General features: G+C 37.4%; 1 protein-coding gene across 4 annotated transcripts in view; it reads right to left on the reverse strand.

Moving 5' to 3' along the window:
* The window catches only part of PPP3CC (protein phosphatase 3 catalytic subunit gamma), a 97,151-nt gene that overhangs the window by 29,155 nt on the left and 49,366 nt on the right, over positions 1-18,630 (reverse strand). For all 4 annotated transcript variants that reach the window (XM_032855848.1, XM_032855846.1, XM_032855849.1 and 1 more), the window contains exons 4-6: positions 16,185-16,296; positions 3,660-3,805; positions 2,104-2,243 (exon numbers count right to left, since the gene is read on the reverse strand). In XM_032855848.1, the coding sequence (XP_032711739.1) occupies positions 2,104-2,243; positions 3,660-3,805; positions 16,185-16,296 (398 nt within the window). The remainder of the gene's footprint in view (positions 1-2,103; positions 2,244-3,659; positions 3,806-16,184; positions 16,297-18,630) is intronic.

Here is an 18,630-nt window from a genome sequence, read left to right on the forward strand (position 1 = left end):
ATATTGGGGGCCATTTTACATAGCAAAATCGCCAACAAAAAATGTGAAAAATATTGCACTAAATGGACCACAAAAAGAATGGTGTAATAATAATCTTAAAGCATGAAAGCTGAAACAAGACAGCAAAGCAGCTCCTTTTTAACCTCAGTTAGGAACACACATGGGGTGACAAATTTTTCATCATTCTCAACGTGTGCATGTCTGAATGACTGTGATTGTGCTGTGAGTGGTAACTTCGCAGTTACAAGTAATTTTTAGCAGGTAGGCAAATCTGAAGATCAGAATTCATAAATAACAAGCATCAATTGTATAGCCACAGGAATACACTTTTGAAGAACTTCTTGGGGTGCCTGGGTGGCTCAGTGGGTTAAAGCCTCTGCCTTCGGCTCAGGTCATGATCTCAGGGTCCTGGGATTGAGGCCCACATCAGGCTCTCTGCTCAGCAGGGAGCCTGCTTCCTCCTCTCTCTCTGCCTGCCTCTCTGTCTACTTGTGATCTCTGTCTGTCAAATAAATAAATAAAATCTTTAGGGAAAAAAAAAAAAAGAAGAACTACTTCTGGATCAAAGGTCTTTGGCATTTATAATAGAAAGATGTTGTTAAGCTCGTCTCCAAAGAAATCATACCAGTTTATGTTGTACAAACAATAAAAATGTATTATGCTCTTTATTTTAAACAATGTAAAGAGAAGTTTTTTAGGGGTTTAGTCAGTTGAGCGTCTGACTCTTGGTTTTGGCTCAGGTCTGATATCAGAGTTGTGGGATCCAGCCCTGTGTCAGGCTCCATGCTTGGTGCAGAGTCTGCTTGAGAGCCTCCCTATGCCCCTCCCCCACCCCCAGCATGGTCATATACTCTCTCTCCCTCTCAAAATAAATAAATAAAATCTTTTTAAAAAATTTTAGAAGGGAGTAAAATTTAAATGACTCAGAAAGTAATAAAATAAGGTTGCTTAGAAGAATGTTACAACTAGGGGCGCCTGAGTGGCTCAGTGGGTTAAAGCCTCTGCCTTCGGCTCAGGTCATGATCCCAGGGTCCTGGGATCCAGCCATACATCGGGCTCTCTGCTCAGCGGGGAGCCTGCTTCCTCCTCTCTCTGCCTGCCTCTCTGCCTACTTGTGATCTCTGTCTGTCAAATAAATAAAATAAAAAATCTTAAAAAAAAAAAAAGAATGTTACAACTATGACAATATTAAGGCTTTTCACTTATTTTATGTGTATTTCATTTAATACGTGTTTTATCTAAGCAATTAACAGAGACTTGAACTAAATGTATGCATTACTTGTCACACTAAAACACTGGCATTAAAAACATTTAGACTTGGGGCGCCTGGGTGGCTCAGTGGGTTAAAGCACACTGCCTTCAGCTCAGGTCATGATCCCAGGGTCCTGGGATCGAGCCCCACATCGGGCTCTCTGCTCAGCAGGGAGCCTGCTTTCCCCTGTCTCTCAGCCTGCCTCTCTGCCTACTTGTGATCTCTGCTGTCAAATAAATAAATAAAATCTTTAAAAAAAAAAAAAAACATTTAGACTTCAAACCTCTCTCTATGTCCCTATTTTTGAACAGCAGAACAAAATAAAAGCTCACATACAAGATTTAAGACAACAGCCAACTTCCAGGAAATGTCCTGGGCTTAGTTCACAATGTCCTGTTCTTTTTATATCTTTGCCTATAGCAGTGGTTCCAAATGCTAGAGAGCTTTTTTAAAAAAATAACAGGATTTTCCTGTGTCAGACTCACTGAATCAGAATCTCTGGGGGAAGAGTCAACACATCTTTATTTTTAAAAAAAGCTCATAGATGATGTTTGGGAAGAAACAATCAAGGTTGTTTGGTGTCGGAAAATAACATTTAAGCACGGCAAGATGTTCTGTTCAATCATGTTCAGTGTGTCACATTTAGGTCCTAATGCAGGTACTCACAGATGAGGGTACATGATTCCTACTAAAATGTAAAAACATACACAAGGATTTTCTGCCTTCTAGTCCTCAAAAAACAAAAAAGGCTTTACAGTACACAAATTAGGGATATAAAGTACTTATAAATGATTTGATGAAGCCTATCACAATGGCTCTCCCTAATTTTCTAAGCTCGAGGACCGGCTTACCTGTAGAAATACGAGCACCCTCGGACCGTGTTGTGAGTGTAGTGCTCCAAGGTCCTTTCATCGCCGTAATCCTCTGAGGGATCAGCCCAGAGCAGGTCGCACACTGGCCCAAAGGCTGGAGGTTCTTTAAACCTGTCTAACTAGAAAACACGCAAAAGCCAAAAGAAGAAAAGTCGTGAAGGCAAAAGCGCTTCTGGAAACTGGTATGGGTCAAAAACAAAACAAAACAAAACAAAACCCTCCCCCCCACAAGAACATGTCAGGAGAAAAAGTAGCAAGCCCCAGTAAAGGATTTTTCCTTTAGGAAGAAAATGAGCATTTAATAAATCTGGATACACAATGTTTATTAGTTTTTTGAAATAAGCTTGTATAACTATCCCTGTCATCTAGCGATACTGCAGAAAAGGACTCCGTTACATCCTAGTCTTAAAAGCAGTACCCACCTAATTCAAACGTGAAATCAACCACCATGGAGAGACGCTATTATTAAGAAAGATGACACAACGGTTCATTTCTACTGCCTAGGTGAGCTAACATTACCATCAGAGCAAGAAAGGTTTTACAATTGTTCTGTTCACTGTTTACTTCATTTCAATGGAGATTTCTAGTTTTATTTTGTGAAGGACTTTCATCCTTCCCATTCTGTGCAGTGCAGACAGTTCAATGTAAGTTATTAATTTAAGACTTGAGTCACTACTGCTTTGGTTGTTACTAGCATAAACACCAAGACAAAACCAGTAACTACAATAGCTGAGGACTTCTAGTAAGTGAAAGGGGAAGTTTTAAATACAATTGATTCAGAACTGCAAAATTCAAGACTTATACTGTAAAAGAGAAATTCTGGTTATTTAAAGACCCTAAGGCAGCAGAAATATAGGCATATCTTCTTATCCTGAGGAGAGTAAACTTTAATTCAGAGAAAAGTCTTATAAACAGAAAAATCTTTAATTTTAGTACCGACATGAGACAGGTAGAAAAATACAAAGGTAGAGAAAAGATACAATGTAAAACAAGAAAAGTGAAAAAAGGATGGATCATCCTTATAGAAAATCCCAAAATTAATAACAACCAATTCAAACAGTGTAGCAATTAAATTCTATCATCTAAAATGTCAACGTTAATGAAATTTCAGAGCTGGAAGTCCTCAGACCATCTATTCTGATTTTTTCATTTCTCAGAGAAGAAAATGTGACTTAGAATTAAGTTGTTTGGTCAAGGTTACACAATTAACTGCAGGACAGGGATTAGAACCCTGATTTCCTTCCTTTCATATTGCTACAAAATTTAAAGTTTCAGGGCTATACTCAAAATAGGTTATGTTTCCAGTGGGTGAAAATACAGATTTCATTAAAATTTACATATATTTTCTGGAAGATATTTAGCAAAATGTTAACAGTGGTTGTCTGCCAATAAGGAGATCACAGGTGATTTCCACTTTCTTACTTTTGATTATCTGCATTTAAAAATTTTCAGCAATAGAGGCATATTAGATTATTACAGTAAAAAATAAAACTAAAAATATATATACTTCATGAGACTAATGAAAGATTACTTACTTTCTTAATGTCGTCTAAACTAGTAATTTCAGGTGACATCCCTCCATGTACACACAGAAACTGCTGGTTTAAGAGGGCAGCAAGAGGAAGACAGTCAAATGTCTCCATACATGCATCATACACCTGTTCGGAATATTTGATTCGACCTATCAAAAAAAGAAAAACAGTCAAAGGAAGAAAAGCTAAAATTTATCATATGTGAAAAAGGATACCGGACAGAAAATTATGAAGCTACTTCCAAGCGAATTATTTCAGGCCAATTTGAAAACAATCATCTTTATAAAGATATTCTTGAGAAGTTGTAGATAAAAGGTAAAGAAAATCTCCTCTAAAGACAAGTGTGACCTTGGATTAACTTTCCAGCTCTGTTGCCTTGGAAACCTGGTAAGGTGAATGTCAGCTGTGTTATAAGGCAACATGGCTTATGGTAAAAATTACTCAATTACCTGGTAGGTAGCTACAGCTCTGGACTTCTGAGTGGGATGACTCAAGGTAGGTCCCTGTGGGACCCTGGAATCTAAACCAATAAAGCTCTTATGGGCAATATCAGGAATCGTGCTACATGAGGCTTCTAAGCCAAAGGGACTCCCTGATCTACCCAATGTGGATATTGTCTCCCTGCACCTGAACTGTGACTTGGAGGGGGAGGAAAAAGGCAGAAAATTTTTGGACTGCTATATCCACTCCTATGAGGACTACTCCACTGAAAAGGGATGCCCGGATCCCCATTCCTGGACTGTATCCTTCTAAGTAGATAAATGCCAACATGGCCCACAAGTAGTCTTGTAAGCCTGAAAATTTGGGGGGAACTAATAAGACTCCCTGTGGGTATTGAAGATATATAACTGGAAACTGAAGTTTTAAGAGTAATCAATAAAATGTCAGTAATCATTTGCTATGATTTTTAAGATATTTAAGAACATTTTGTCCCAATTCTATTTTATGTAAAAAAGTTCATCTTTGGGGTGCCTAGGTGGCTCAACTGGTTAAACATTTGCCTTTGGCTCAGGTCATGAGATCAAGTCCCTCATCGGGCTCCCTCTCCGTCTCTTTCAAGTAAATAAAAAAATAAAAAATAAAAATAAATGTTCATCTTTATGAACTGTATTTTGGAGTTAAAGAACAAGGAAACACTCCAGTGGGCCAAGGGTGGGTTCTCCACAATTACCCAGAAAGAATCTTCCATGAAGTAAGAGGTGGAAAGCTACGAGATGGTTTTAGTTTAAAGAGAAAGGGAATATTTTCTTCTTCCTTGGCCTTGGATTTCAGAAAGTCAAGCATGGAGGTACCTATTGGTAGAGAGGGCAAGAGGCTGTATAGACACGCAGCCTTACAGAAATGTGAGCTCCTTCTCTTCCAAAATTCTGTGAAGATGAGACAAGCCTACAGGAACTAGAGAACAAAGCTTTAGCAAGTGAGTCAGATTATCTAGCTGATCATTATTTCTGTGTTTACTTACTTGTAATTTCCAAGCTTTTAGAAAAGATGTGTTTAAGGATCAGAGCCTGGTCTTAGCAAGGCTTTAGAGAATAAAGTGAAGGGTAATGGTCCAGATTTGGGCCAGAGTACAGAACATGGATGGCAGAAATGTCTGGAGAGACATTTTTAAAGGGGAGATAAAAATGAAAGGACCATATTTGAGGTTAAAAGACCTTCCATTCCTGAATGTGAGGATCTTCTCCTTATTGCCAAGGTTTGAGAGCGTTAAGGGAGTTTGTGGGTTCCTTTAAAAACTTTCAGAGCATTTTATATTACCATGACCACAAGTAAGATCATCTTATTTCACAACATACGCTAACTCTAATAGGACAACTCAGTTAATAAGAGCCATGCCTTATGAATCTTTGCATCTCCTTAAAATTACATCCTTATATTCTGCTTTTTATCTGAACGCTATAAATTTTGACTATTGCAAAAGTAGATCCATACTGGCCACAAAGTTTATATGAGGAAAAAAGTTAAAACAAAACAAAACAAAAAAACTAACTCCTTTTGTCTGTGGCCAGTGATTAAAAAACCCTTGGAGCCAGAGTTCCCTCTGTTGCCAATGTCAATAAAAAATTCCTCTGTAAGTCTTAAGCTTGGATATAGGCAGGAGTTCTGTGTTTTGTTTTGTTTTAGTTCAAGTATAATTGACATGCAATGTCATATTAGTTTCAGTACAACATAGTAATTCAATTCTATATATTATGTAATGCTCACCATGATAAGTGTAGTTACCATCCTTATCATATAGTTATTACAGTATTATTGACTCTATATCCTATGTCATACTTTTCATTCTTGTGACTTATTTATTCTCTAACTGGAAGTTCGTGCCTCTTAATCACCTTAACCCATTTAGTTGGGTTAAGCATTAGTTGGGTGAGAATGCTCCCACCGGTTTCCCCTCTGGAAACCATATTTTTTCTACATATTTACGAGTCTGTTTCTGCTTTTGTTTTGTTTTTCAGATTCCACATCTAAGCGAAATCATAAGGTATTTGTCTTTCTCTGTCTGACTTATCTCACTTAATATAATACCCCCTGGGTTTTTCCATGTTATCACAAAGAACAAGAGTTTTCATTCATTTTATGGCTGAGTAGCACTGTTGTGTGTGGGGGTGCCTAGGCGGCTCAGCCAGTTAGTTAAGTGGCTGACTCTTGATTTCGGCTTAGTTCCCGATCCCAGTTTCCTGGTGTCCCAGAATGGAGCCCTGTATCACGCTCCCTGCTTGGCCGGGTGGTCTGCTTCTCCCTCTGCCCCTCCTGCTTTCTGCTCCTGCTTTCTCTCTCTCTCTCTCTCTCTCAAATAAATAATCTTTTTTTAAAAAAGAAAAAAATATTACTCTGTGTGTGTATGTGTATATATATACACACCGCATCTTTATCTTTTTTCCTATCAAAGGATACTATGTTGCTTTCATATCTTGGCTACTGTAATTAATGTTACAATAAACATAAGGGTGCATATATCTTTCAAATTACTGTTTTCATTTTCATTTTCTTTCAAATTACTGTTTCCATCCCTAAGTGATGGAGTTATACGGTACTTCTATTTTTTTTTCGTATTTTTAATTTTGTAAGGAAACTCCATACTGTTTTTCCATAATGGCTGCACCAACTTACATCCTTCTCCCCATCTTTGTTATTTCTTGTCTTTTTAATACTAGCCATTCTGACTAGTATGAGTTGATAGCTCACTGTGGTTTTGATATGCATTTCCCTGATGATTAGTGATATTGAATAACTTTTCATATGTCTGCTGGTCATCTGGATGTCTTCTTTGGAGAAAGGTCTACAAATGACTCAAAAGAATTCCTTAGCCTACTACCAAAAGGATACCAAGTCTGGAGAAAGATGGCAAGTGTCTTAACCCCATTTTGTACATTAAAACAGGAGGTTACACAGAAAACAAGTGTTGGCAAGAATGTGCAGAAAAAAGTGGAACCCTTGTGCACTGCTGGTAGGAATGCAAACTGGTGCAGCTACTGTGGAAAACAGTATGGAGGTTCCGCAAGAAATTAGAAGTACAACTACCCTATAGTCAAGTAATCACACTACTGCTTATTTACCCAAAGAATACAAAAACACTAATTCAAAAGGATATCTGCACCCCTATGTTTACTGCAGCATTATTTACAATAGACAAATTATGGAAACAGCTTATATGTCCATTGATACATGAATGGATAAAGAAAATGTTATAAGTATAGGTACAATGGAATATTTATTATTTAACCACAAAAATAAAGAAATCTTGCTGTTTGCAATGAAATGGATGGAGCTAGAATATAATGCTAAATGAAGTCAGCCAGAGAAAGAAAAATACCATATGATTTCACTCATGGGGAATTTAAGAAACAAAAAACAAAACAAAACAAAAAAAAAGAGAGAGAGAGAGAGTGAGAGGGGGGAGCCAGGTGGCTCAACTGGTTAAGCTTCAGCTCAGGTCATGATCCCAGGGTTCTGGAATCGAGCCCCATGTTGGGCTCTCTGCTCAGTGAAAAGCCTGTTTCTCCTTCTCCCACCGTTCCTCCCTGCCCACCCCCCAACCCCTGCCTGTGCTCACTCTTTCTCTCAACCTCAAATAAATTTTTTTTTTTTTAAAAAGAGAGAGAGAGAGAGAGAGAAACCAAGAAACAGACTTTTAGCGATAGAGACCTAACTACTGGTTACCAGAGGAGAGGTGAGTGGGGAGATGGGATTAAGAGTACACTTATCATTATGAGCACTGAGTATAGAATTGTTGAACCACTATATTGTATATCTGAAACTAATATAATGCTAATTGTTAACCATACTGGAATTAAAATTTAAAAATTCATATTTTTTAAAACCAGGAGATTATGAATCAAATTAAGCCAAAAGAAGTTAATATTATATTAACATGTGACCAAAATAGTTTACAAAATGTTATTTTCTTAAAGTATATGATTAGGTATATAAATACCAATATATTTATTTTCTGAGGGGTTAGACTGAAGATATTTATATTCTTGTTTATAGTTTATCTATGTTTTCTCTGATGAATTATATGAATTTGTATAGTAATATTTATTATTATATTACCTTTATTATTGAAATTTGTTGAAGGCTCACAATGTATCTGTGCCTCAGTGAGTTACATGTTCCCCACAGCATGGTGGTCAAGAGAATGGAGTCTGGAACCTGACTGCCCAGATCTGAAGCTTGGTTTACTAGCTGTGATACTCAGCACAAATTACTTAGTTCCCTGTGCTTTGATTTCCTCATCTATAAAATGGGCATAATAACAATACATACCTATATTACAAGGTTGCTGAGAAGATTAGATGAATTCATATATATAAAATGCTCTGAATAACGTCTGGCACACGGTAGACATTATGTAAGCATTAACTAATGAAATCACTTTATTTTATCTTCACAGAAACCCTATGAAACAAGTACTATTACTATCTTCATTAACGAGCTGAAGAAATTGGGCCTACTTGCCCAAAGTCACAAGCTAGTAAGTGGTAGAACTGGAAATTGAACCTGTTCGTGCTCTTAATACCATGCAATTCTCCTCCCAATCATTATTTCAAATTAAATATTTAATAGGGAAATAGCCAAATATGTAATTCCCAAAGGTTAAATAAGCTGGCTCAGTGTTTTATTTTCATGACAAATTTGAAGCTTCATCCATAAAACAGTAATTTCCGTATCAAAGGGAAATGTACCTCAATCACAGGATCACAGTGGTGATACAAGTTCTTTTTTTTTTTTTTTAAGAGTTTATTTATTTATTTGACAGACAGAGATCACAAGTAGGCAGAGAGGCAGGCAGAGAGATGGAGGAAGCAGGCTGCCTGCTGAGCAGAGAGCCAGATGCGGAACTTGATCCCAGGACCCTGAGATCATGACCTGAGCCAAAGGCAGAGGCTTTAACCCACTGACCCACCCAGATGCCCCACAAGTTCTAACCAGTATCCAAATTGCAACATTATGGGATGCCTGGGGGGCTCAGTGGGTTAAGCCTCTGCCTTCAGCTCAGGTCATGATCTCAGGGTCGGGATCAAGCCCCGCATCGGGATCTCTGCTCAGTGGGGAGCCTGCTTCCCCCTCTCTCTCTCTGCCTGCCTCTCTGCCTACTTGTGATCTCTCTCTCTCTCTGTCAAATAAATAAATAATAAAATATTTTAAAAAAATAATGCAATATTAAGGGTGCCTGGGTGGGCTCAGTTGGTTAGGCAACTGCCTTTGGCTCAGGTCACGATCCTGGAGTCCCAGGCTGGAGTCCCACATCGGACTCCCTGCTCGATAGGGAGTCTGTTTCTCCCTCTGATGTATCTCCTCTCATGTCTCTCTCTCATTCTCTCACTCTCAAATAAATAATCTTAAAAAAAAGTAACCCAACATTAACAAAACAAATTTTTTTTTTAAGATTTTATTTATTTATTTGACAGAGAGAGCGAGCAAGAGAGGGAATACAAGCAGAGGGAGTGGGAGAGGGAGAAGCAGGAACGCCGAGCAGGGAGCCCGATGCGGTGCTGATCCCAGGACCCTGAGATCATGACCTCAGCCAAAGGCAGATGCTTTACGACTGAATCAGCCAGGAGCCCCATAAAACAAAATTTCAACAATATTCTTTAAAAGAAATTTTGAGAGTCAACACTATTTCCAAGAAACCATGACCTGGTCTAGCTACTGATTATATACTTATCTTCATTTATATTTGTTTTCATTATTAAAAAAAATTACATTTACATGGTTGAAAATATAAAGGCTATAAGAAGTTATACAGGTCTACAAACCCCAACTCCCCCCACCCACCCCCTGCAGGCAACAAGTGTTACTCGTTTTCTGAGGCTCTTTACAAAGATACCATACGCATACATATGCAGATATGTACATTTATTCTCTTTTCAAAATATCCTTTTGTTTTTTACCTAAATGGTAGCATATATACAGTGTTTTACACTTGCTTTTTGTACTTAACATATTTTGGAGATCATGCCACATCTTTATATGAAGAGCTTCGTAATTTTTTTATGTCTACACAGTAGTTCACTTTATGGATATACCACAATCTAACAACACTAATCTCTTACTACTAAAAATAATATTGTAAGCATTAATATGACAAGCAATATTTATTTTTAAAAAAGAAACCTGTCATAACAATATTGTTTTCATTACCAAAATTACAGGAGTTTCCATAACCTGTCAGTAAGCTATTTAATTAAACATCAAAAAAATGGCTCATGGAAACAATTAATTTACTTTAGAAATTTGGACCCAGAGTTATAGGATGGAATCATAAAAGCACTAGGTTTGCTTTCCAATAAAGTAAACCTTTATTTATTCCAATAAAGCAATGTTTCTGCAAAGATAAATGATATGTCTAAAGTTAACTGTTCTATTTTTCTTTGCTACTCAAATTATCTCTGGGTTTTGAAAGAAATATTAAAAATAATTGTAAAGCAGTTTAAGAATTTATGTAAAAAAGAACAACCTCCACCTGTCACCCTTAGAAACAGTCACAAGACTGCAGCTGCACAATCTGGAACGAAGCATCACTTAGCAGTAATTGTAAGGTGCTGATTCTGAAAGCCACGGTGGCCCTTTAAGAGAGCTCAGCTTAGGGGCGCCTGGGTGGCTCAGTGGGTTAAAGCCTCTGCCTTCAGCTCAGGTCATGATCTCAGGATCCTGGGATCGAGCCCCCACATCGGGCTCTCTGCTCAGCACAGAGCCTGCTTTGTCTCTCTCTCTGCCTGCCTCTCTGCCCACTTGTGATCTCTGTCTGTCAAATAAATAAGAAAAGAAAAGAAAAGAAAAAGAAAAAAAGAAACCTGGTTTGACTAATTAAAGCATGTGAAAAGTAAATAAAAACCTAAGATAAGAAATTCTGTGCAAAATGAAACACTTAAAATGTTTCCTCATACCTATTGTTCCATCTTCTAAAAATAGTCTGAACCAATTTATACTAGTCAAAAAGGAAACTCTGAGAAAACAGAGGAAAAATTGGATAAAAACGTTACCTAAAAAAACCTGACCCTTAATTCAGAACAGAGGCATCCACAGGCAGCTTTCTTATGACTTATTTACTGTTAAATGCTAATTGTTCCAGGTCCTTGATATGCATTATTTAATTTTCCCAGGTAAAGAAAAGGAAGTTTAATGAGTGATATCCCTGCATTTGCCTTATAAAAACAGTGCAAAATATTTCCAATTTTTAAACTATTTGGTGAAGTGGTTCTCAAATGACAGAAGACACTTTCCAGGCCTCTGGAGCAGGTGTTCTAAACCAGCAGCATGCAGCACAATTATTTGTTGTGCTTTAAAAAGCCTTTTAAATGCTTGGGGCCCATTCAGGTGATTTTGAAGTTACCAATTCAAAAATATATTATAGGAGTGCCTGGGTCGCTCAGTAGTTAAGCTCCTGCTTCCGGCTCAGGTCATGAACCCAGGGTCCTGGGATCCAGACTTGCATTGGGTTCCCTGCACGGCAGGAAGTCTGCTTCTCCCTCTCCCACTCCCCCTGCTTGTGTTCCCTCTCTATGTCTCTCTCTGTCAAATAAATAAATAAAAGCTTAAAAAAAATAAAAAGAAAAATTTATTATAATAGGAGTACATGGTGGTGATAAAAGATAACTCCAGCAGTACCACAGGAAGATATAAAATTAAAAGTACAAGTCCTGCTGACCCAACTCCCTACAAATAATTATGGTTTTTTATTTTTTGCACATTATATATTTTTAATTTACATAGGAGATCACATTATACGTGTTCCGCAAATGGCTTCTGTCACTGAACGAAGTATTTTAACATGTGTCGACATTAGTACATCTAGGTCCACCTTGATCTTTCAACAGTTTCAATAGAATAGAACAGCTCAGTAAAATGAACATCTTTCATTCTATTTTTGAAGATGTATTAATACATCTTTCAAATGTATTATTCAAGCAGTCCCTTTCTGATATTTAAATTATCTTTTTTTTAAAGATTTGTTTTATTTTATTTTTTTGAGACAGAGAGAGAGAGCATGAGAAGGGAGAGGTCAGAGGGAGAAGCAGACTCCCCACTGAGCAGGGAGCCTGATGTGGGACTTGATCCCGGGATTCCAGGATCATGACCTAAGCCAAAGACAGTTGCTTAATCAACTGAGCCACCCAGGTGCCCATAAATTATCTTTTTTTTTTTTTGCTATTATAATTAACACTATAATTGTTATCATACATCCTTATACATCCATATCCTATTGTTTTTTTCCAAGTATACAGTATGGTAAGCAGAATTCTAAAATGACCAGCAATGACTTACAGCATTGTGTAATCTATGGTCACTTTCAGTCGTTGGAATTTGTGAATATGTTGAGACTCCTATGATTACATATCCTTAGGACAAAAGGAAGATTCTTCTAGGTAAGCCTGACCTAATCAGGTAAAAACCTAAAAGGTTTTCCCTAGCTGGCTGATCACAGAAGAGGAAGGCAGAGAGGTGCATTCCAGCTGCCTGGAAAAAAGTAAACATCAACACTGACACTGTGAACTGCTTAGGGGGCCAGGTGGCAAGGAACTGCAAGCAATCTCTGGAAGCTGAGGGCAGTCCCTAGCCAACAGGTAGCAGGAAAACAATGAACATTAACCCTACAGTCATAAGGGCTGACAAAAACTGGTGAGCTTAGAAAAGACCCCAAGCTCCAGATGAGAACCATAGCCCTGGTGACACTTGGATTTCAGCTCAGGGAGACCCTGAGCAGAGAATTCAGCCACACTCTGCCTGGACTTCTGACCTACAGTAACTGTGAGATAATAAATGTGTTGTTTCAAACAGCTAAATTTGTGGTGATTTGTTACACGGCATTAAAAAACGTATATAATCTGCAGGAAAACTCCTAGAAGCCAAACGGCTGGGTCAAAAATTTTTACAGACATTCCAAAATTACTCTTCAAATACCTTATACCAATTTAAGAACACCAACAGATCTAATTTTTTAAAATTTCCTGGGTGTTACCTACTGATTTGAACTGTTTATTCTAAGTCCCAAGGGCTGAAATGATCTGTATCTTGCCCACTTGTAGCTCACTGTTCTGTCAGTGGAACTTTTTTTAAGCGTTCATACTCTAAAATTTTTTGTAGTAAGAACGACCTTTCCTTTCATCATCTACTAGGAGAAAGGCTGTTTATTACAACTGCGAACTCCAGTGTAGGAAGCTACAATAACAAGAGTTACTATGAGCATATGGAACACTAGCAAGTTGTTATCTACCTATAAGTAAAGGGATTTGGGGAGAAGGACTGGATAAACTCTTGAGCCTCAGAAAACAAATTTCAAAGTTGTTTTTTTCAACTTTGAATATTCTTTTGGGAAAAAAACTTTAAATATTTTATGTTATATTCCTCCAAGATAATAATCTGAGGAGAAATCTGAATAGGACACAAAGTAAAATCCATGCTCAAACCATCATTATGACATTAAAGCATTTGTATATATTCAGTATTATGTGGGGAAAGAGGTAGATTTTAGAGTCAAACAATACTCAAGACTTCATTTATTTACTTATTTTTTTAAAAGATTTTATTTATTTGCTAGAGAACAGGGTATAGCAAGAGAAAGCATAAGCACAGGGAGCAGAAGAGGGAGAAGGAGAAGCAGGCTCCCCACTGAGCAGAGAGCCCAATATTGGACTCGATCCCAGGACCCAGGGATCATGACCTGAGCCAAAGGCAGACTCTTAACCGACTGAGCCACCCAGGAATTTTGTTCAGCTTCCTTATTTTATAAAGAATATGCTAGGGGCAGGACGCCTGGGTGGTTCAGTCTGCTAAGCATCTGCCTTCAATTCAGATCATGGTTCTAGGGTTCTGGGATCAAGTCACACATCAGTCTCCCTACTCAGCAGGAAGTCTGCTTCTCCCTCGGCCTGCCACTCCCCCTGCTTGTGCTCTCTCTCTCTCTGACAAATAAATAAATAAAATCTTTAAAAAAAAAATATGCTAGGGGTGCCTGGGCAGCTCAGGTCATTAAGCATCTGCCTTTGGCTTAGGTCGTGATCCCAGGGTCCTGAGATCGAGCCCCGCATCAAGCTCCCTGCTCAGCGGGAGGCCTGCTTCTCCCTCTCCCACTCACCCTGTTTGTGTTCCTTCTCTCACTGTGTCTCTCTCTGTCAAATAAATAAAAAAAAAACTTAAAAAAAAAAGGAATATACTAACATTTTAGAAATTAAAAGGGTTAAAATCTTGTGGGTTTGTTTTTTTTTTTTTTAAAGATTTTATTTATTTATTTGTCAGGGACAGAGGGAAAGAGAGCAAGTGAGCACAGGCAGACAGAGAGGCAGGCAGAGGCAGAGGGAGAAGCAGGTTCCCTGCCGAGCAAGGAGCCTGATGTGGGACTCGATCCCAGGACACTGGGATCATGACCTGAGCCGAAGGCAGCCGCTTAACCAACTGAGCCACCCAGGCGTCCCTGAAATCTTGTGGGTTTTAATTCAATACTTTCCTTTCACTTCATATAAAAATACAAAAATTCCTTAAAGTATGAATTGATACATAATATTTTTAGAGGGCTAGTTAGAGTATGTAACCAAAGTCTTTAAAATATTCACGCCCTGTGGTCTAATAATTGTCTTCTGAGAATTTGTGCCAAAGTACAAATCCTAGATGATCATTCATTCAACCAATATTTCTAAGCTATCTCCTATGAGTTATTAGATACTGTTCTAGAAAAACAACAGTGGATAAAACATGTCCCCGCTGTCATGGAACTTAAATTATGGGGGGAGAGAAAAAATAATAAATGTATTTTTAAAATATAAATTTTAGGGTGCCCGGGTGGCTCAGTCGGTTAAGCATCGGCTCAGGTCATGATCCCAGGGTCCTGAAATCTAGTCCCGCATCGGTCTCCCTGCTCAGAGAGCCTCCTTCTCCCTCTGCCTCTCCCCCTGCTTGTGCTCTCTCTGTCACTCTCAAATAAATAAATAAAAATCTTAAAAAAATAAAATGAAATAAAATATAAATTTTATATAAAAATATATAAAAATTTCAGGTATTGATAGATACTAGTTTTTTTAAAAAGCAGGGCATGAGAGTAAAATGATGAGATATTTAACTTAGAAAAAGCAACCAGGGAAGAAAGTCTCTTAGATGACATGAATGAACAGATAGCTATCTGGGAAACAGTAACTGCAAATGCCCTGGGGTAAATTCTTTCAAACCAGCCCAATATATTACCATCACATTGAATGTTAAGTAAAAGCCAGTTGTGAGTACCTAGATTCTGGTCAAAGAAATCTGTGAGGTTTTTGTTTGTTTTTTTTCAAACAGCTAGCAACATTTTGACTTTCAAAAATTCTACCTTTAATAATAAACTTTTTAACTATTACAGTATTATTTATAGTTGGAAATGATAGAAATGTCATATAGTTATTACTAAATTGGCTACATGATAAGTGCATTCATAAGATGGGATACTTTAAAAATATTAAAATAACATTTTAAAATCATGTTCAAAAATAGTGAGTGGTACAGAAAAAATTTCTTACATAAAGTGAAAAGAGCAATTTATTAATCAGTGCATATAGTAGCCCAATTTTATTTTGAAAATATGTACAGATATATATGCATTTGAACTATTTCATGATAGGCTTTTATATATGCAGAAAAGAAGACTATCTCTCAAATAGTGAGATAATAGTTATTATATTTAAGTGGTATAACTATGCACAATTTTTATCTTCTTTGGACTTTTCTATGTTTTCCAAATACCTCAAATGTATTACTTTAATATACATAGGGTGAAACTACAAGTTATTTTCAAGATAAACATTTTAAGGTAGAATCTTGGTTCTGACCAGAAAATGAAAACCAGGACACATTTGAGTTCCATTAGTTTCTTTTCTGCATGTTTGGTTCATTTTGGGACTGAGAACAGGGGAACTAAAAAAGTTATGGAAGTGCCTGGCTGGCTCAGTCAGTAGAGCTAGTGACTCTTGATCTCGGAGCTGTGAGTTCAAGCCCCACATTAGGAGTAGAGTTTACTTTAAGAAAAAAAAAAAGTTCTGGAAAAGTGATTATACTTACATTCCTGTTTGAAGGTGAAATACTCTGTAAGATGCCTGCATTCATGATTTCCTCGAAGCAGAAACACTGTTTTGGGATGATTAATTTTTAAACTCCATAAAAACAGCACACACTGTAAGACAAATATAAGGATAAATTTTTATACATGACCATGATAACACATAAAGACAATTTATAGGAATTCAAATGACTTGCTATAATGGTATAGCTCATTGCTATTCCCAAATTGAAACATGAAAACTTCAAGCTTTTTGAATGTGACATGCTATTGCCCTAATCTAGTAAGTAGGCTCCATACATACTTCTCCTTAATTTCTATTCCAATGTTCTATCCAAATATCTAGAACTCTGTGACAAAGCCATTCACATACATACACACACCCCTATGTCCTAAAATCTGTATTTTATTTAATGAAGAAACACCAGAGACATTTCCACCAAAATAAGGAATGAGGCAAGGATATCCACTATCTTCTGCTACTATTCAACACTATACTAGAGGTATTAGCTAATTGAATTAGACAAGAGAAATTAATTAGAGGTTTAAGAATGGGTAAAAAAACCCCTCTATTTGAAGATGATATAGTAATAGTATATCTGACAATGGAATACTATACAGCCATCAAAAGAAATGAAATCTTGCCATTTGCAACGACGTGGATGGAACTAGAGGGTATTATGCTTAGCATAATAAGTCAATTGGAGAAAGACAACTATCATATGATCTCCCTGATGTGAGGAAGTGGAGATGTAACATGGGGGGTTTGGGGGTAGGAGAAGAATAAATGAAACATGATGCGATCAGGAGGGAGACAAACCATAAGAGACTCTTAAAGTCACACAACTAACTGAGGGTTGCCGGGGGGAAGGGGGTTGGGAGAGGGTGGTGGGGTTATGGACATTGGGGAGGATATGTGTGATGGTAAGTGCTGTGAAGTATGTAAATCTGGCAATTCACAGACCTGTACCACTGGGGCTAATAATACATTATATGTTTATAAAAAAAATTATTTAAAAAATTTAAAAAAAATAATAGTGTATCTGAAAAACCCTAGGAAAAGATCAATCATAAAACTAACTCAAACAGGGCAACTGGGTGGCTCAGTTGGTTAAGCAACTGCCTTCAGCTCGGGTCATGGTCCCAGAGTGTCCTGGGATCGAGTCCCACATCAGGCTCCCAGCTCCATGGGGAGTCTGCTTTTCCCTCTGACCTCCCCTCTCATGCTCTCTCTCATGCTGTCTCTCTCTCTGTCTCAAAATAAATAAATAAAAATCTTAAAAAAAAAAAAAACCTAACTCAAATAATACAAGAACTCAGCAATAAGGCAGGATATAAAATTAATATACAAAATCAACAGCCTTCATATACACAATAAATAGGACACACGGTAGAGAAAACGCCATCTACAATAGAGCAAAGATTAAGCATATAGGAATTCAAGATTAAGCATATAGGAATAAATTTAGTAAGAAATGTGCAAAATTAATACCAAGAAAAACTTAAAATCCTCCTGAAAAACACAAAAATAGGCAAGAACAAATAGAAAAATACTCCTTGTTCTTGGATAGGATGAGCATTAGCTCCTCCTAATTTAAAAAATTACTGCAATTCCAATAAAAATACCAACAAGCTATTTTATGGAGTTAGACAAGGTGATACTAAAATTTCTATGGAAAAATGAACATTCAAGAACAGCCAGGAAACAGCCAAGAAAAAAACATCGAAAAAAGAGAACTACATGGGAAGGGGAACTAGTCTATTTGACATTAAAAGATACTATAAAGCTTCTATAATTAAAACAGTGGTACTGGAACATATATAGGTAAATAAAATGCAATAAAATAGTCCAGAAATTAATTCAAGTATGTACAGAATTTTGGTATAATCCTAGATCACTAGGAGTAATGATGGACTTCCTTTTTTTTTTTTTTAAGATTTTATTTATTTATTTGAGAGAGAAAAAGTACACACGTGCGCACAAGCAGGAAGCGCAGTGTAGGGCTCCTCATAGAACCTGATCTTACGATCCCATGACCCTGAGATCATGACCAGAGCTGAAGTCAGATGTTTAACTGACTAAGCCACTAGGTCCCCCTAATGATGGACTTCTTAATAAATGTCTCTGGGACAACTGGTGCCATTTCAAAGAAATTAGAACCATAATCTACATAATATATAATAAATGAAAAATGAACAAGGGAGCTAATGCTATCAATATGAAACCATTTAAGTTCTATAAGAAAAAATAGTGAGGAGTGCGTGGGTGGCTCAAGTCGGTTAAGTGTGTCTGCCTTCAGCTCAGGTCATGATCTCCAGGTCCTGGAATCAATCCCCACATGAGGCTTCCCGCTCAGCAGGGAGTCTGCTTGTCCCTCTCCCTCTGCCTCTCCTCCTGCTTGTGCTTTCTCTCTCTCCCTCTCAAATAAATAATTGGCAAAAACTGAT

This window comes from Lontra canadensis, unplaced genomic scaffold (assembly GCF_010015895.1).
Source record: "Lontra canadensis isolate GAN:19392208 unplaced genomic scaffold, GSC_riverotter_1.0 scaffold10, whole genome shotgun sequence".
In the NCBI taxonomy this organism is placed as follows: Eukaryota; Metazoa; Chordata; class Mammalia; order Carnivora; family Mustelidae; genus Lontra; species Lontra canadensis.